Source organism: Hyla sarda, chromosome 8 (assembly GCF_029499605.1).
Source record: "Hyla sarda isolate aHylSar1 chromosome 8, aHylSar1.hap1, whole genome shotgun sequence".
NCBI lineage: Eukaryota > Metazoa > Chordata > Amphibia > Anura > Hylidae > Hyla > Hyla sarda.
Genome location: NC_079196.1, coordinates 174,147,612 through 174,168,389, shown reverse-complemented (window position 1 = coordinate 174,168,389; position 20,778 = coordinate 174,147,612). Strand labels below are relative to the sequence as shown.

General features: G+C 44.0%; 1 protein-coding gene across 1 annotated transcript in view; it reads right to left on the bottom strand.

The window, feature by feature from the left end:
* Positions 1–20,778, bottom strand: part of MOSMO (modulator of smoothened) — a 51,310-nt gene that overhangs the window by 4,879 nt on the left and 25,653 nt on the right. Inside the window, exon 2 of the mRNA XM_056534796.1 lies at positions 6,529–6,741. Within this exon, the coding sequence (XP_056390771.1) occupies positions 6,529–6,741 (213 nt within the window). The remainder of the gene's footprint in view (positions 1–6,528; positions 6,742–20,778) is intronic.

Genomic DNA, 20,778 nt, shown 5'->3' with positions numbered 1-20,778 from the left:
CACTGCACACTAGACACAGCCCCACTGCCCTCCACACACTGCACACTAGACACAGCCCCACTGTCCTCCACACACTGCACACTAGACACAGCCCCACTGCCCTCCACACACTGCACACTAGACACAGCCCCACTGCCCTCCACACACTGCACACTAGACACAGCCCCACTGCCCTCCACACACTGCACACTAGATACAGCCCCACTGCCCTCCACACACTGCACACTAGACACAGCCCCACTGCCCTCCACACACTGCACACTAGACACAGCCCCACTGCCCTCCACACACTGCACACTAGACACAGCCCCACTGCCCTCCACACACTGCACACTAGACACAGCCCCACTGTCCTCCACACACTGCACACTAGACACAGCCCCACTGCCCTCCACACACTGCACACTAGACACAGCCCCACTGCCCTCCACACACTGCACACTAGATACAGCCCCACTGCCCTCCACACACTGCACACTAGACACAGCCCCACTGCCCTCCACACACACTGCACACTAGACACAGCCCCACTGCCCTCCACACACTGCACACTAGACACAGCCCCACTGTCCTCCACACACTGCACACTAGACACAGCCCCACTGCCCTCCACACACTGCACACTAGACACAGCCCCACTGCCCTCCACACACTGCACACTAGACACAGCCCCACTGCCCTCCACACACTGCACACTAGATACAGCCCCACTGCCCTCCACACACTGCACACTAGACACAGCCCCACTGCCCTCCACACACTGCACACTAGACACAGCCCCACTGCCCTCCACACACTGCACACTAGACACAGCCCCACTGTCCTCCACAAACTGCACACCAGACGCTGCCCCACTGTCCTCCACACACTGCACACTAGACACAGCCCCACTGCCCTCCACACACTGCACACTAGACACAGCCCCACTGTCCTCCACAAACTGCACACCAGACGCTGCCCCACTGTCCTCCACACACTGCACACTAGACACAGCCCCACTGTCCTCCACAAACTGCACACCAGACGCTGCCCCACTGTCCTCCACACACTGCACACTAGACACAGCCCCACTGCCCTCCACACGCTGCCACGGTGCCCTCCACACTGTCCTCCACAAACTGCACACTATATACAGCCCCACTGCCCTCCACACGCTGCCCTCCAGACACTGCCCCACTGCCCTCCAGACACTGCCCCCCAGACGCTGCCCCACTGCCCTCCAGACGCTGCCCCACTGCCCCCCAGACGCTGACCCACTGCCCTCCAGACGCTGCCCCACTGCCCTCCAGACGCTGCCCCACTGCCCTCCAGACGCTGCCCCACTGCCCTCCAGACGCTGCCCCATGTACTCCAGACATCTGGGGGCAAGCTAAGTAATACACCCTAACATATATAACCAGTCAGCAGTACTGCAGTTCACCGCATCACTTGGTAACACAGTATGGTCGTTAAACAGTAACCGTCATGCCTTCCTTGACATATTTTGTCGTACAAACGTGGTACTATACAGTTCACCTATACCAACAGTGTGAGATATATTCAAGTGATACATTACCTGTAAAATTTATAACCTAATAAAATTACCACTAATAGCAGCCTATAAAACAATTCTATAACATTTTATAAACAACAGTTCCAAGGACTCACTTTACTTAAACAGTTGTATAAGAAAAGGGACAGCATTGAATTAAATTATGTGTAGCATAATATTCTGTTGCCTTTTTTTCAACTTTTATGCCGCCCCCAGTATAATCTGGGCCAGCCATAGGCAGAGAATCCAGTCCATATGTGGCTTTCTCCTGAATGCTGCAGCAGGCTGAAGTGTTGCCAACTCATAGCACAAATGGTTTTCATGCTTGGCTGACGCTTTCAGATACTATTAACAATAAACGGGGCGATCCCAAGATTAAGACTTATCACCCACCCAAAGGATCGGTGACAAGTAGCTGATTGGTTGGAGTCTGACGGAAGCGAACACAGTATAGCACTTGGCTATCCTCGGAAATCCCAAAGTGAATCATGCAGATTGCTGCTCTATTCGCTCAGGGGACAAGGGACAGTCGCACGCCCATCAATCAGGTACTGATCACTTATCCTGTGGATAGGTTATAGGTTTTAATCCCAGAATAACCCCTTGAAGGCTTCTTGTGATGCTTTAGCTGGCATGAATAAAGTATGTGCTTAAATAAAGATACATCATGGTGATGACATTACAGTCTCTCAGTAGTACAGCTTCAAACTTACCCCTTTTGGCCTTGAGATGTCTGATCACGAGGGTCCAGCCGCTGGGACCCCCGCTATCTACGTGCAGCACCTGGGATTCAGTGCCGGGTGCTCCCCCTGAGATGGAGACGTGATGTCACACCACCCCCCCTCGTGATGTCACACCACGCCCCCCCCCCTCGGGATGTCACACCACGCGCCCCCCTCTCGTGATGTCACACCACGCCCCCCCCCCTCATGATGTCCCACCACGCCCCCCCCCCCCCTCATGATGTCCCACCACGCCCCCTCCATTCATGTCTATGGGAATGTGATGTGAGGGAAAAAAAAGCTGCAATTTTGGACTTTTCTATTTTAGGTATACATCATTCTTCGTACAGGATCATTAACATTATATTTTGATAGTTCGGACATTTACGCATGCACTTATACCAAATATGATTTTTTTTTATATGCGCTTTTGAGTAAAATGTGAAAAAGGGGTGATATTTTTTTGTGTTTAACATTTTACACTTTTTTCCCATAGGGTACTATCTATAGCAATTATTAGCTTATTGTTTTGCTGATACTGTTCAGTGCTATGCATATCCAGGGTGAGCGGAGGAGGCCATCACATTGTCGTGATCAGTACTTATCACAGCATCGGAGGGGTTAAAGGACAACTGCAGCAGTATGACACTTATCCCCTGGTATGACACTTATCCCCTATCCACATGATAGGGGATAAGTGTTTGATTGCGGGGGGTCCGACCGCTGGGACCCCCCCCCTCGATCTCCCTAACGGGGCGCCGCCATTAGAGCACGAACGCTGCCTCCCCGCCTCTCCCATAGAGATGTATGGAGGAGGCGTGCCGGCTGCAACGTCATGCTGCGGCCAGCACGCCCCCTGCACGTGACAACCGCGGCCCCGTACAGGAGTCCCGCAGTCGGACCTCCCGCGATCAGACACTTATCTCCCATCCTGTGGATAGGGGATAAGTGTTAATCATGCTGCAGATGTCCTTTAATGGCAGGGATCAGCATGATTGCTGTTGTCCGCCATTACTGGTGGGTCCATGGCTGCTAATAGCAGCTGGGACTTGCCGTGCATGAAGAGAGCGCAGCTCCTGTGCTCCAATTTTTTATATAAATTAATAGGATCTGTATAATTCTTTCTTACACGTTTCCTTATGATATGGTCACATGTGCAGTATCTGCTGCATAGTTTTCTGCAGCTGATTTTGCTTCCCCGTAACCTCAATGGGGAGTAAAATCAGCGGCAGAAAATATGCAGCAGATCCTGTATGTGTAAATGTACCCTTAACGGTTATTTTACAATTATCAGGTGACGCAAGGAATTAGACGTGTTACATTTGGTGGCAACCAATTAGGTGTAATAGGGCTCAGAATTAAACCTGACATTGGATCAAATAACGATGTATGCAAAATGTTATGATCCTATTCAACCATGTTGGAAGTAAACTATGCCAGATCTCTGGACATATGTGAGCCCACCAATGTCCACAGTCGTGGCCTCAAAGAGCTATACAAATTCTATAATATACCATATTACCTTACAGCATGTTAGACTGGTTGTCACATTACGCTCAACATAAGGCCACGTTCACACGTCCGCACGGAAAGTCTTCGGGAGACTGCTGGTGCCGGCATTACATGCCAGCGCTAGGATTCTGTGCGGAGTCCGCAGAAAGAATGGACAGGTTCATTCCGCTGCGGACACGGAAATCTAGCCATGTGCACAGTGTAGCAGAATCCCATTGAATATAATAGGACTGCTGTGGAATCTCAGGCGGAATCCGCACGGAAATTCTGGACGTGTGAAAATGGCCTTAAGCAACTACAGTCTTAACATGCAGACTATAGTGGAGCTAAAAAGAGCTAAAAAGAAATAAAAAGGGTCCAATTTTAATTTATTATAACCCTTAGCATGGCAGGGTCTTGTTCCTGATTCTAGACAGTCCGACATCAAACCATAGAGGTGCTGTTATCTTCAGTGTATACTAAACTAGTGATTTATACTTCATACTGCCGCTTTCCCAATTCTCTCCCCGTAATCCAGTTAATGGGGTACTCCACTGGAAAACATTTATTTATTTATTTATTTTTTTACATCAACTGGTGCCAGAAAGTTAAACATATTTGTAAATGATTTCTATTTAAAAAAATCTTAATCCTTCCAGTACTTAGCTGCTGTATGCTCCACAGGAAGTTCGTTTCTTTTTGAATTTCCTTTCTGTCTGACCACAGTGCTCTCTGCTGACACCTCTGTCCATTTTAGGAACTGTCCACAGCAGGATAGGTTTGCTATGGGGATTTACTCCTACTCTGGACAGTTCCTAAAGTGGACAGAGGTGTCAGTAGTAGGGATCGACCGATATCGTTTTTTTAGGGCCGATACCGATAATCGGTGGAGGTTAGGGCCGATAGCCGATAACTTATACCGATATAAGTTATCGGCTATTTATCCCCACGCGACACCGCTGCAGATCATTGATTTAACCCCTTAAGGACCAAGGACGTACCGGTACATCCTTGGTCCTGCTCTCCTGATATAACGTGGGGTTACACAGTAACCCCGCGTCATATCACGGCGAGCCCGGCGTCATAGTGAAGCCGGGACCCGCCTCTAATAGCGTGCAGCGCCGATCGCGGTGCCGCGCGCTATTAACCCTTTAGCCGCGCGCTCAGAGCTGAGCCGCGCGGCTAAAAGTGAAAGTTGCCGGCTAGCTCAGTCGGGCTGTTCGGGATAGCCGCGGCTAATCGCGGCATCCCGAACAGCTTAAAGGACAGCGGGAGGGCCCCTACCTGCCTCCTCGCTGTCCGATCGCCGAATGACTGCTCAGTGCCCGAGATCCAGGCCTGAGCATTCATGCGGCAGAATCGTTGATCACTGGTTTCCTATGAGAAACCAGTGATCAATGATGAAGATCAGTGTGTGCAGTGTTATAGGTCCCTATGGGAGCTATAACACTGCAAAAAAAAAGTGAAAATAAAAGTGAATAAAGATCATTTAACTCCTCCCCTATTAAAAGTTTGAATCACCCCCCTTTTCCAATAACAAAAAAAACACAGTGTAAATAAAAATAAAAATAAACATATGTGGTATCACCGCGTGCGGAAATGTCCGAATTATATAAATATATCATTAATTAAACCGCTCGGTCAATGGCGTGCGCACCAAAAAATTCCAAAGTCCAAAATAGTGCATTTTTGGTCACTTTTTATATCATTTAAAAATGAATAAAAAGCGATCAATAAGTCCTATCACTGCAAAAATGGTACCGTTAAAAACTTCAGATCACGGCGCAAAAAATGAGCCCTCATACCGCCCCATACACGGAAAAATAAAAAAGTTATAGGGGTCAGAAGATGACAATTTTAAATGTATTAATTTTCCTGCATGTAGTTATGATTTTTTCCAGAAGTCCGACAAAATCAAACCTATATAAGTAGGGTATCATTTTAATCGTATGGACCTACAGAATAAAGATAAGGTGTCATTTTTACCGAAAAATGGACTACGTAGAAACGGAAGCCCCCAAAAGTTACAAAACGGCGTTTTTTTTTTTCAGTTTTGTCGCACACTGATTTTTTTTTTCCGTTTCACCGTAGATTTTTGGGCACAATGACTGAGGTCATTACAAAGTAGAATTGGTGGCGCAAAAAATAAGCCATAATATGGATTTTTAGGTGCAAAATTGAAAGAGTTATGATTTTTTAAAGGCAAGGAGCAAAAAAACGAAAATGCAAAAAACGGAAAAACCCCCGGTCCTTAAGGGGTTAAAGCGGGCGCTTTAAATCAATGCACTGCGGTGGCTTTTGCGGTGCAATAGACTGCCGCCGCCACCCGCTTCTCTCCCCCTACCTGTCAGGTCGCTCACGGGGCATTATCGGCAAGGTAATTGCCGATACCGATAATGTCCAAAATCGTGATTATCGGCCGATAATATCGGCCATACCGATAATCGGTCGATCCCTAGTCAGTAGAGAGCAATGTGGTCAGACAGAAAAGAAATGTAAAAATAAAATAACTTCCTGTGGAGCAATTACCTAATAAGTACTGGAAGGATTAAGATATTTTTTTTTTTATAGAAGTAATTTACAACTATGTTTAACTTTCTGGCACCAGTTGATTTAAAAAAATAAAATAAAAATTATAATAATAATAATGTTTTCCAGTGGAGTACCCCTTTAAACCCTAATACATCCAATGTGGTGGTGAACAATTGGACGAGGAATCCAGAAGCAGCTACAGAAAGAGCTCCACCCAGTCAAAAATCATAGGTGTACAATAGTAACACTTACTGCCAGTGAATGCTATCCAGCGGGCATATTTGGTAGCTTCTCTTCTCCAGTGGGAAGCCACTAGCAAACCGCACGTAACAGTCAATGATATAATTCCCATAATGATGAAAAATAGTGTCGTAACCCACTCCGGAGGGAGCCGAGGAGGAATGCAGGTCCTGTCACGTCCATGTATAGTCTGACATTGCCTGACAAGGCCGACTGTGAGGGCACCTGCAGACAACAGAAACAGCATTAACACCAAAGGAAAGAATAAATCAATATACAACATCATTATAAGAAGGGAGGAAACTACACAACAGCTCCCTAGTGCGGCTGTGACCTTCTCTCCGGATAATGATCTTAGGACTGGAACATCATAAAGAGATCTTAGCAACTAAACATGGTCTAGCTCAGTGGTCTCAAAACGCCAGCCCTCCAGATGTTGCAAAACTTCAACTTCCAGCATGCCCGGACAGCCAACGGCTGTCCGGGCATGCTGGGAGTTGAAGTTTTGTAAAATCTGGAGGGCCCAGTTTGAGACCACTGGTCTAGCGATGTAGGGTGCCCGCACACTGACCGAACTAACAACCTAATGTATATGGGATTATACCAACTGTTCACCAATGGCAGGTACTGGGGGAAAAAAATCACTAGGCAATTTTATTTAACGTGTCCATTCGATCCTGTGTTCCCAAAAAGGAGCTTATTCCCCTTTCCTGCTTAAAAACATGCATGCATGAAAGCTCGGCGGCAGCAGAGTGTGCACGTGTATATTAATGGATTGGGGGGGGGAGTTTAAAAAAGGGGTACTCCACTCCAAAGTTAAACAGATTTGTAAATTGCTACTATTAAAATTGTTTTAATCCTTCCAGTACTTATCAGCTGCTGGAAGTTCTTTTCATTTTGAATCTCCTTTCTGTCTGACGACAGTGCTCTCTGCTGACACCGTTGTCCATTTTAAGAACTGTCCAGATGAGGAGCAAATCCCCAAAGAAAACCTATACTGCTCCAGACAGTTCCTGACATGGACAGAGGTGTCAGCAGAGAGCACTGTGGTCAGACAGAAAGGAAATTCAAAAAGAAAAGAACTTCCTGTAGATGATAACAGCAGCTGATAAGTACTGGAAGGATTCCGATTTTGTAATTGAAGTCATTTACAAGTAATTTACAAATCTGTTTAACTTTCTGGCACCAGTTGATAAAAAAAAAAAAAAAAAAAAATTATAATACATCTCTATCTATTCCAATAAAAAAAAAAAAAAAATTATATTATATTATATATATATATATATATATATATATTCCACAGAAATCAATGGCGCAGCACTCCAACAAAGTTCCAATCAACAAGTGAATTTATTCAAAGCATGTCTCCAGTAGCAACGTTTCAGCTCTACACTAGAGCTTTTTTTTTTTTTTGCTTGAAAAAAGCTCTAGTGTAGAGCTGAAACGTTGCTACTGGAGACATGCTTTGAATAAATTCACTTGTTGATTGGAACTTTGTTGGAGTGCTGCGCCATTGATTTCTGTGGACTGTCTAGAAAAGCCAGGATCGGGCCTTGGACGCTGGGCACCCGTGGTAGTATTGCTGGATGTGCTGCATTTTTTTTCATATATATATATATATATATATATATATATATATATATATATATATTTTTTTTTTTAATTAAATGGGTACTCCACTGGAATATATATTATATATTTATATATATATATATATATATATATATATATATATATATATATATTTATTTTTTAAACAATTCCCGTGTCTGGTAATGGTCGGATGTGATATGAACCGGGCCTCATTTAATGCTTTAAAAAGTATTTTCATTAGATTAATTTAGAACATAATTTCATCACAGTTATCTAGAAAGACCCTTAGACCAAGGTTCCCAGCCCTTTGTTCTGTGTGATGAAGTCTACCCCTAGAGCAAAAATTCTGATCATTCTTTATTCCCCCCCCCCCTTCTTATAATATGGTAACAATGGGCCATTCTTCTGCACCCCCCTTACCTAGCATGTGAATACAGGACACTCTGACCACGTACTGTTCACAATGGACATTGGGTTATTATAGAGGAGGCTTTGGTCAATCTTCTCCACCCACTGGTTAGTTTTCCCAGACAATTGGACGGGCCTCAAATAATCTACATTCTCTCAGACAGAAACTGTAGTAAAGTTTGGGGAGGAGATCTTCCCAATGCCAATACTGACACAACAAAGTAGGGATCACACCTCCCTGTATAGCCAGATGACCAGGAGAAGGGGATGTGGTGATACACCGGAGCTGTGTCCACTTTATTCTCCAGATAGGTGGGGGTCCCAGAGGTCTGATCCCACACAGATCAGAAAGTGATGGCACAACCCAGCGATACGCCATCACTATGAGATTGGACCCATTTATAGGAGATTGGGGGGGAAGCATGCTTTTTTTTCCCCCGGCACCAAGAACGGCATTGTTTCTATAGTAAAGGAAACCACGTTCTTGTAATCTCATAGAATCCCTTTAAATACCATTATTACACTGGGACATTCAGACGTGGAATAATTATTAAAGGGGTACTCCACATGCCACTGTTCGGAACGTAATGTTCTGAACGCTGTTTTCGCGCTGCGGGGGCCGGCAACGCACCTTGTGGTGTCACGGCCACACTCCCTCAATGCAATTATATGGGAGGTGGCGTCAAGCCCCTCCAATGGACTTGCATTGAGGGGCGTGGCCGTGATGTCACAAGGGGCGTGGACAACCCCCGCAGCGCGAAAACAACGTTCAGAACATTAAAGGGATACTCCGGTGGAAAACTTTTTTTTTTTTTCTTAAATCAACTGGTGCCAGAAAGTTAAACTGATTTGTAAATTACTTCTATTAAAAAAATCTTCCAGTACATATTAGCAGCTGTATGCTTCAGGGGGAAATTCTTTTCTTATTGAATTTCTTTTTTGTCTTGTCCAAAGTGCTCTCTGCTGACACCTGATGTCCGTATCAGGAACTGTCCAGAGCAGGAGAAAATCCCCATTGCAAACCTACGCTGCTCTGGACAGTTCCTGACACGGACAGAGGTGTCAGCAGAGAACACTGTGGACAAGACAAAAAAGAAATTCAAAAGGAAAATAATTTCCTCTGTAGCATACAGCTGCTAAATAGTACTGGAAGGATTAAGATTTTTTAATAGAAGTCCTTTACAAATCTGTTTAACTTTCTGGCACCAGTTTATATATATATATAAAAAAAAAAAGGGTTTCCACCGGAGTACCCCTTTAAGTTCCGAACGCTGGCCAGTAGAGTACCCCTTTAACATGGGGTGATTAGAAGCAGTCAGATGGCCTCCGGACGGGCTAGTTTACTGCTCGGATGAACAGATGTTTTCAGGCGTTAAGCTATTTTTATGGATTTAGAAGAAGCAAGCCCGGACTAGTCTAAAGGAGATGACTGTGAGACACCGATGGATAAAACTCTCTCTTTTAAAAATGTAACTCTTCAAAATATAACAAAGAATGCCTGTACTTTAAAGGGGAACTGTGACCTGTTTTATGCTGCCTAAACAGCAGACATTACAGAAAAATCTGAGTTTAAAGGGGTAGTCCAGTGGTGAAAAACGTATCCCCTATCCTAAGGATAGGGAATAAGTTTGAGATCGCGGGGGGTCCGATCGCTGGGGCCCCCTGCGATCTCTCTGTACGGGGGCCCGGCTCTCCGGCCAGATAGCGGGTGTCGACCCCCGCACGAAGCGGCGGCCGACACGCCCCCTCAATACATCTCTATGGCAGAGCCGGAGATTGCCGAAGGCAGCGCTTCGGCTCTGCCATAGAGTTGTATTGAGGGGGCGTGTCGGCCACCGCTTCGTGCGGAGGTCGACACGCCCCCTTCCCGCGGGCTGTCGGGGCTCCGTAGAGGAGATCACAGGGGGCCCCAGCGGTCGGACCCCCCGCGATGTGCAACTTATCCCCTATCCTTAGGATAGGGGATAAGTTGTTCACCACTGGGTCACCACTGGACTACTCCCTTAAAGGGGTATTCCAGGGAAAAAAAACTTTTTTTTTCTTTTTTCTTTATATCAACTGGCTCCAGAAAGTTAAACAGATTTGTAAATTACTTTTCTTAAAAAAATCTTAATCATCCTTTCAGTAGTTATCAGCTGCTGAAGGGGAGTTCTTTTCTGTCTGACCACAGTGCTCTCTGCTGACATCTCTCTGTCTGTCTCAGGAACTGTCCAGAGTAGGAGCAAATCCCCATAGGAAACCACTTCTGCTTTGGACAGTTCCCATGACAGACAGAGGTGTCAGCAGAGAGCACTGTTTTCAGACAGAAAAGAAAAAAACTCCAGCAGCTCATAACTACTGGAAGGATTAAGATTTTTTAACCCCTTAAGGACCAGGGGTTTTTCCGTTTTTGCACTTTCGTTTTTTCCTCCTTACCTTTAAAAAATCATAACTCTTTCAATTTTGCACCTAAAAATCCATATTATGGCGTATTTTTTGCACCACCAATTCTACTTTGTAATGACGTCAGTAATTTTACCCAAAAATCTACGGCGAAACGGAAAAAAAATCATTGTGAGACAAAATTGAAAAAAAAAAAAGCCATTTTGTAACTTATGGGGGCTTCTGTTTCTACGCAGTATATTTTTCGGTAAAATTGACACCTTATTATTCTGTAGGTCTATATGATTAAAATGATACCCTACTTATATAGGTTTGATTTTGTCGGACTTCTGAAAAAAATCATAACTACATGCAGGAAAATTTATACGTTTAAAATTGTCATCTTCTGACCCCTATAACTTTTTATTTTTCCACATATGGGTCGGTATGAGGGCAAATTTATTGTGCCGTGATCTGAAGTTTTTAGCGGTACCCTTTTTGTATTGATCGGACTTGTTGATCACTTTTTATTCATTTTTTCATGATATAAAAAGTGACCAAAAATGCACTATTTTGGACTTTGGAATGTTTTTGCGCGTACGCCATTGACCGTGCGGTTTAATAAACGATAAACTTTTATAATTCGGACATTTCCACACGCAGTGATACCATATATGTTTATTTTTATTTACACTGGTTTTTTTTTTTTAAATGGGAAAAGGGGGGTGATTCAAACTTTTAATAGGGGAGGTGTTAAATGATCTTTATTCACTTTTTTTGTGCAGTGTTATAGCTCCCATAGGGAGCTATAACACTGCACACACTGATCTTTTACATTGATCAATGGTTTCTCATAGGAAACCAGTGATCGATGATTCTGCCGCTTGACTGCTCATGTCTGGATCTCAGGCACTGAGCAGTCATTCGGCGATCGGACACAGGAGGCAAGGTAGGAGACCCTCCTCGTGTCTAACAGCTGTTCGGGACGCCGCGATTTCTGAGCTAACCGGCATGCTTTCACTTTAGACGCAGCGTTCAACTTTGAACGCCGCGTCTAAAGGGTTAATAGCGTGCGGCACCGCGATCACTGCCGCGCGCTATTAGCCACGGGTCCCGGCCGTTGTTAGAGGCCGGGCCCGACCCGCTATGACGCGGGGCCACGTCGTGGACCTGCATTATAGAAAGGGAAGGGACTCAGGACTTACTGGTACGTCCTTGGTCCTCAAAGGGGTAAACAGATTTGTAAATTACATGTCTTTAACCTCTTAAGTGCAGTGTATTGTGGGGACTCTATTTAGGTCTGGGGGGGGGGGGGGGGGTATAACTGTACCCAGAGACACAATTTGAAACTCCTGAGCCACAATGTATTATGGGGCAAAGAGGCTTCCATTTGGCCACCAGGACTTCTGTGCCACTTCTGCTTTGCATTATCTATAGCAGGATTCTCAAACTGGTGGCCCTCCAGATGTTGCAAAACTTCAACTCCCAGCATGCCCGGACAGCCGTTGGCTGTTCGGGCATGCTGGGAGTTGAAGTTTTGCAACATCTGGCGGGCCACCAGTTTGAGACCCCTGATCTATAGCTACACTGAGTAGACCTGAAGTGTTGGGTCACTGGTCTGACAGCAGAATGGAGCTAAACCTGTGTCTGTCTCCAAGGGCAACCAGCAGAATGTTAAATAGATATGAAGAACCATACATAATGTTGGGTTATACATTTATAAAGGCACTTAATTTAGTGCTCTACGTGTCCTATATACACTTTAAAAAAAAATTTTTTATATATAATTTTAAAAAAAAGAGTTCCGGCTTTTTGGTCAAGGTGTGGCTATTGTAACTGAATGTTGCATTAGAGTGCGGTTTTACAGCAAACCTGTGCAGTCTTTACCTGCTAAGCAGCAGGAAATCTTCAGAATTGTGAATATTGTTTTAGGTATAACTGGAGAAGAAAACCCCAAATAAAGCAGAAGACTTGCTGAGTCCCGTGGTCTGTGGCGTCACTGCAGTAACCTAGCCCTGAGCCAATGCCACGTAATGAATATGTAATTAAAGCCATACATTTCGGAAGGTGACTGATCCGGGAGGAGCGGAGTCGCCATTACTCTCACTAACCTCTCACTTTATGACCACATTCATATTTAATACAAGGTACAGTCCTCAGCTGAACTTGTGGCTCATCTAAATTAAAAGCAGTCATTCTTGGCTTACACATTTCTTATAAGAAACAAAAGGCTTGTTTTATCAGGAACAGACGCGGAGATTGCGCAAAGATGAACATTAGACAAAACTTTCCATGTGGAGTAGAAAAAAAAATAAAAAATAAATAAATAAATCCACTCCAATCATAAAGAGAGCAACACGCACGGTCCTAACCTAAATAAGGCTGAATTCACATCTCGTTTTTACATTACGGTAAAGGGTCAAAAATGAGTCAACCGGAGACACCGTTTGACTCCGGTCGGCTCATTAAAGTGAATGGAGTTCAGCGCTGGTCTGGCTGGGGTACGGGAGAGCCCGGTTTGCCCCTCCCCTGCCGGATCCGGGACCCGTAATGTAAAAACGAGATGTGAAAGCAGCCTAAGACACGCGTATCTCAAACACAATGGGCATAGATGTCTATTGGTAGTACTTTACCTCTCTAGATTTCATAAGAATTAACCCTTTAAGGACCCGGGCTTTTTCCATTTTCAATTTTTCCTCCTTAACTTTAAAAAATCATAACTCTTTAAAATTTTCACCTAAAATTCTATATGATGGCTTATTTTTTGCGTCACTAATTCTACTTTGTAATGACATTAGTCATTTTACCCAAAAATCTACAGTGAAATGGGGAAAAAATAAATCAATGTGCGACAAAATTTATGAAAAAACACTATTTTGTAAGTTTTGGGGGCTTCCGTTTCTACACAGTACATTTTTCGGCAAAAATGACACCTTATCTTTATTCTGTAGGTCCATACAGTTAAAATGATACCCTACTTATATAGGTTTGATTTTGTATCACTTCAGAAAAAAAATCATGAATACATGCAGGAAAATTTATACGTTTAAAATTAAAATTTTCTGAGCCCTATAACTTTTTTATTTTTCTGCAATTTTTCTGCATAGGGCGCTATGAGGACTCATTGTTTGTGCCGTGATCTGAAGTTTTTAGCGGTACCATTTTTGTTCTGATCAGACTTTTTGATCACTTTTTATTAACTTTTTTGTGGTATAAAAAGTGATCAAAAATGCGCTATTTTGGACTTTGGAATTTTTTTGCGCGTACGCCATTGAACGTGCGGTTTAAAAAGCGGTATATTTTTATAATTCGGACATTTCCACACGCGGCGATACCACATGTTTATTTTTATTTACACTTTTTTTTTTATTCTTGGAAATGCCGGGTGATTCAAACTTTTATTAGGGGAAGGGATAATTGAAAGGGTTAATAATTTTTTTACACTTTTCTTATGCAGTATTCTAGCTCCTATAGGGGGGGCTATAACATTGCATTAACTGATCTTTTACACTGATTGATCCAGCTCCATAGGAATGGATCAATCAGTGTTTTCGGCGATTGATTGCTCAAGCCTGGATCTCCGGCTTGAAGCATTCATTCGGCAATCGGACTGCAGGAAGGAAGGTAAGAGACTTCCTCCTGTGCTACAGCTGTTCGGGATGCCGCGATTATACCGCGGCGATCCCGAACAGCTCCCTGAGTTAGCCGGGCACTTTTACTTTAGTTTTTAGCCACGAGGCCCAGCTTTAAGCGCGTGGCTAAAAGGTTAATAGCGCGCGGCACCGCGATCAGTGCCGCGCGCTATTAGAGGCGGGTCCCGGCTTCACTATGACGCCGGGCCCGCCGCGATATGATGCGGGGTACCGTGTGACCCCGTGTTATATCGCAGGACCGGGACTCAGGGCGTAAGTTTACGCCCTGGGTCCTTAACAGGTTAAAGGTACACAGCAGGAAAGTATGACGGTGTATTCCGGTACGTGTTTAAGGCAGCATTCACACCACGTTTTTGCAATTCAGTTCCCGTAACAGGTTTTTGATGAAAACCGGACTCCTCAAAACCTGACTAAACTGTATCAAAACGTGTGTACAAATTTTAACCCGTATATGGTTTAAAAAATGATGTCCGGTTGCATCAGTTTTTTAAGAAAAAAAAGTATACGTTTTTAACTTTTCACTCCATTATGAATAAAGTTTCACTTGTTTGATTGAAATTCCAAGAAAAAAAACTGTGCAAACTCAAAAACCGTATGGTGAAATCCGGATGGAACCGTACGCACATACGGTTCTCTACGGTTCCCATTGACTCCCATGCTTTAAAAAAAATAACATACGGTTTCAATGCGTTTTTTCACCCGGACCAAAAACCATGGTAGGCTACGATTTTGGGTACGGGAAATAAATGGATAATACCGTACAAGACGCAAAACGGATGCAACCGGATGCATAGTTTGGCATACCGTTTTTAATAGAGAGTCAATGCATACGGTTTTCAATACGGTTCTGTGCGGCTTTCAAATTGACCTGTATTGCAAAAATGTGGCAGCCTAAGTTATGGAGATGTCCTCCCCTAGAAGCACTGTGTACTGGAAAGAATACTGTAACCCAAAGGGAACCATATGGCTGCACATGGAGCATCTATGTCAGTGCCTTCGGCTGTCTGGGCATGCTGGGGGTTGTAGTTTTGCAACAGGAGGCTGGAGGCACCCTGGTTGGGAAACACTGGTCTATGTTTACGTAAGAAGTCACACAGTTATTGCACATACCGAACAGCTGGAAACGTGCATCTTTTGCCATTCACTTACAGTACATTTCTTAAAAGTATAGGATTTTGTTTGTTTTCTTAAAGCATCTGTTAATATACATAAAGCGTATACCTGAACAGTGTAAAGAAATGTAAAAATAAAAAATTTTTAATAAAAAAATAAAAAAGCACAGTGGTCTCTGATTTTTAGGAGCCCAAGAAAAGGAGAGAAACACAAGAAAAGGAGAGAAACACAAGAAAAGGAGAGAGACACAAGAAAAGGAGAGAGACACAAGAAAAGGAGAGAAACACAAGGAAAGCAGAGAAACACAAGAAAAGGAGAGAAACACAAGAAAAGGAGAGAAACACAAGAAAAGGAGAGAAACACAAGAAAAGGAGAGAAACACAAGAAAAGGAGAGAAACACAAGAAAAGGAGAGAAACACAAGAAAAGGAGAGAAACACAAGAAAAGGAGAGAAACACAAGAAAAGCAGAGAAACACAAGGAAAGCAGAGAAACACAAGGAAAGGAGAGAAACACAAGAAAAGGAGAGAAACACAAGAAAAGGAGAGAAACACAAGAAAAGGAGAGAAACACAAGAAAAGGAGAGAAACACAAGAAAAGGAGAGAAACACAAGAAAAGGAGAGAAACACAAGAAAAGGAGAGAAACACAAGAAAAGGAGAGAAACACAAGAAAAGGAGAGAAACACAAGAAAAGGAGAGAAACACAAGGAAAGCAGAGAAACACAAGAAAAGGAGAGAAACACAAGAAAAGGAGAGAAACACAAGAAAAGGAGAGAAACACAAGAAAAAGAGAGAAACACAAGGAAAGGAGAGAAACACAAGGAAAGGAGAGAAACACAAGAAAAGGAGAGAAACACAAGAAAAGGAGAGAAACACAAGAAAAGGAGAGAAACACAAGGAAAGGAGAGAAACACAAGGAAAGGAGAGAAACACAAGAAAAGGAGAGAAACACAAGGAAAGGAGAGAAACACAAGAAAAGGAGAGAAACACAAGAAAAGGAGAGAAACACAAGGAAAGGAGAGAAACACAAGGAAAGGAGAGAAACACAAGGAAAGGAGAGAAACACAAGGAAAGGAGAGAAACACAAGGAAAGGAGAGAAACACAAGGAAAGGAGAGAAACACAAGGAAAGGAGAGAAACACAAGGAAAGGAGAGAAACACAAGGAAAGGAGAGAAACACAAGGAAAGGAGAGAAACACAAGGAAAGGAGAGAAACACAAGGAAAGGAGAGAAACACAAGGAAAGGAGAGAAACACAAGGAAAGGAGAGAAACACAAGGAAAGGAGAGAAACACAAGGAAAGGAGAGAAACACAAGGAAAGGAGAGAAACACAAGGCAGACCATTGGTTGTCCAAGGAACATTTCTCTGAACTGCTTCTTTATCAGTAAAACGGGACAAAAAAAGTTTCTACCGTTTCAGCTGAACTTGAAAGCCTCAGCTATAGACTCTCAACCCTCTTATACTATGAGATCAGCAAGGGCCAATGCAGGCGTTCATCAATAATAAATGGCTCCAGAATCCTGTCGAGGAACAGAAGCAGACAAGTTCCTAGAAGGGCAGGATAATGCCGCCTTGGCCCAGAGCGCAGTAAGCGCAGGTGCAGAGATTCTCTGTGCTCGCCAACTGGTCAGATCGAGGGGGGGGGAGGGGGGGGGGGGTTATCAAAACCTGTCCAGAGGATGAGTTGTCCATAACAACCAATCAGATCGCTTCTTTTCATGTTTCACAGGCCTTTTCAAAAATGAAAGACATGATCTGATTGGTTGCTATGGGCAACTCACCAACTTTTCCTCTTCACAGGTTTTGATAAATCTCCCCCAAGGACACAACAAGCAGCTATGGGAATCCTCAGACAACAGCAATCTTCTACGTACCTGACTAAATAAGGCTTTGATAGTACCCCTTATACAGTCTGCCAAAATAAAATAAGTAAAAGTCTAGACGGGATTACTTACGCTTTGTATTAGTGAATCAGTAAGGTTATTATGTACATTATGGGGATTAAGATTTGTTTATTTACCGGTGAATCGCACCAAGATGGCCATGTGCACATTTGATTATAGGGATGATCCTCTAGTGTAGATCACCACACACTTATTTTAGTCTATACTGGCTACAGCAGTTCACACTGACCAATTCATGACCAATGAGACCAGGTAATTGATCTTTAAATGGGCACTGTCAGATACAAAAACTTTTGATATGTTGTAAAGCATGTATAACCAATAGGTTTTGCAATTGCTTCCATTAGAAAATGTTCAGGATTTCATACTGAAAAAGACAGTCAAACAACTCCCTGCCTGCTTGGACACATACTAGTCCTGCTGTGTCCAGGGATCATGGACACACTTCCTTGATTGACAGCTGTGAGCGCAGGGCTCAGAGCTGGAGGAAAAATCCTCCCACTGTCAGCTTGTGTCCCGCTATTGTCAGTGAGGACAAGCTGGGAGTTGTAGTTTTGCTAATGCTAGGGGAGATGTGAGCAGACAGTATACTGAGGGAGGGGGCGGAGACCTGCACAGTGAGGCCACGCCCCCTCCATTTGAGAGGAATTCAGACTAGTGAGCTAAAGTAAAAGTGTAATAAAAAAATAAATAAAGTGCTAGAGACATAAAAATTAGATGTACATGGTCAGGATTAGGTACTGAGTGATATATTTAAAAAAATGTCTGATCTGACAGGTACGCTTTAAGGGTAGGGTCACATGTAGCGCTGTACAAAAGGAAATATGCTGCCTCCAAACCTTACTGCACACACGGGGATGCGGCAGGGCAGCCCTGTGTGTCTGCTTGTAGCAGAATACGTGTGACAAAAGCTTTGGACGCGCTACATGTGACTTAACCCTTAGGGAACATTCTTAGGGTAAGTTCATACGGACATTGGCCCTGATTTACTAAGAGTGGAGTGTAGGTTTTGTTGTGTTTTTTGCTGTTCCAACCTCCCCCCCCCCCCCCCCCATAGTATTTACTAATTTACTCCGCTTTCGGAAACTTTATACATGCTTAAAAGTGTCGGGTTTTCTTCACAGAAAATTCACATGATTTTCAGAGTGGTTTTCAGAAAAGATGAGTGATTTTGGATGAAATTTAGGGATCATGCCCCTTTTCCCGAAAACCACGCCCATTTTGTAGTTTTTTTTTCTCCCACAGAGGGTTTCTGATTCTGTCGGGTTTTTTTGTCGCACATTCAGAATTTACACAGAATTTAGGTGCACAACCCAACAAAGTGTCGGAATTCTGTTAGTAAATGAGGGCCATTGTGCTCTGGCAAAGGCGAGCTCAGTCTATTAGAAGGTCTTTTTTTCTCCACTTAACTCCCCTAAAATACCAAACACCTGATTGATTCCATTCAAGTCAATGGATGCATCCATGTAAGGCTGGGTTCACACCACGTTTTCTTAAATACGGTTCCCGTATACGGTTTGGAGGAGGGGGGCGGGGCTTAATTGCGGCGCCCGCAGTCGACCACGTTTTTGCCTGCGGTCGGGAAACCGCATACGGCCGAAAACGAAGCCGACCGGAGGCTGCGGTTCACTCCGGTTGGCTCATAGACTTGCATTAAATACGGTTTCCCGAATACGGCTGAGTGCGGGCGCCGCGATTAAGCCCCGCCCCTCTCCTCCAAACCGTATACGGGAACCGTATTTAAGAAAACGTGGTGTGAACCCAGCCTTAGTTGTGCTCCAACCTGAACACATCAAAGCAATTAGCCTTATATGTGGCATTAAAGGGGTACTCCACAGGGAAAAAAGTTTTTTTTTTTATATCAACTGATGCCAGAAAGTTAAACGGATTTGTAAATTATTTCTATTTAAAAATCTTAATCCTTCCAGTACTTATCAGCTGCTGTATGCTCCACATGAAGTTTTTTTCTAATTTCCATTCTGTCTGACCACAGTGCTCTCTGCTGACACCTCTGTCCATTTTAGGAACTCTCCAGAGGAGGAGAGGTTTGCTATGTGGATTTGCTTCTACTCTGGACAGTTCATAAAATGGACAGAGGCGTCAGCACAGAGCACTGTGGTCAGACAGAACAGAAATAGAAAAAGAAAATAACGTCCTGTGGAGCATACAGCAGCTGTTAGAAAGCATTAGGATTTTTTTTTATATAAGTAATTTACAAATCTGTTTAACTTTCTGGCACCAGTTTAAAAAATAAATAAAAAATAAAGGTTTCCAGTCAAGTACCCCTTTAAGAGCCTGTGGCTGCCGGGTCTGTTTGGTCATTGCAGCTGTCCCCCAGAGTTGTCACTTTAAGCAGGTGGCAAGTCCTGATGCCCGCTGCAATTATCAGAAGATCTCGAGTGCTAGGGGCTAGCTGTTAACCACCATTGATCGCAAATACCCAAACTCAACCTGCAGCACGCACCAGCCATCTGCTTATAGTAACATCTCCAGGTACAGGCTACAACACAGAGATGCGTGCGGCAGTCGCAGGCTGTAAATGTGGCGACTAAGAGCGGCCTTATACAGAAAGATTGTTTGCGTAACAACAGATGACATTATACACAATAGAAGTGCCATCAACTATGGGACAAAAAAAGTTTTAAAACTAGTCAAACCTCAGATGATGATGGTTTATGGTTACATAAAAACTTCAACCAACAAAAGACTTTTGGATAAAACATCTGCTTGAATACGTTTAAACTAGTGTGTATTGGCATTCTTAAAGGAGTACTCCACTGGCCAGCGTTCGGAAGTATATGTATCGAACGCTGTTTTCACGCTGCGGCGGCCGTCACGCCTCCTCCCATAGACTTGCATTGAGGGGGTGTGGCTGTAATGTCACGAGGGGAGTGGTCGACCCCCGCAGCGCAAAAACTGCAGTCTGAATATTTCCAAAGGCTGGCCAGTGGAGTACCCCTTTAAGCTGGCCATACAAGTTATATAAATGTCGGCCAGATGGGATTGGCTGGCCATTTAATGTGAATGGTGACCTTCCAGGTTTCCCCAGACAGCAGATGTCTGTAAGAGAGAAGGATCTAGATTAAAAATGATCCCCTATCCACAGGCTAAGGGATAGCGGATCAGTGGGGGTCTGACTGCTGGGGACAGCCGCACATGCTTTACAACCCCTCCATTAATTCTTTGGGCCTTCTGAATATTGCAGGTTGTTGAACTCCGCTATGTTTGG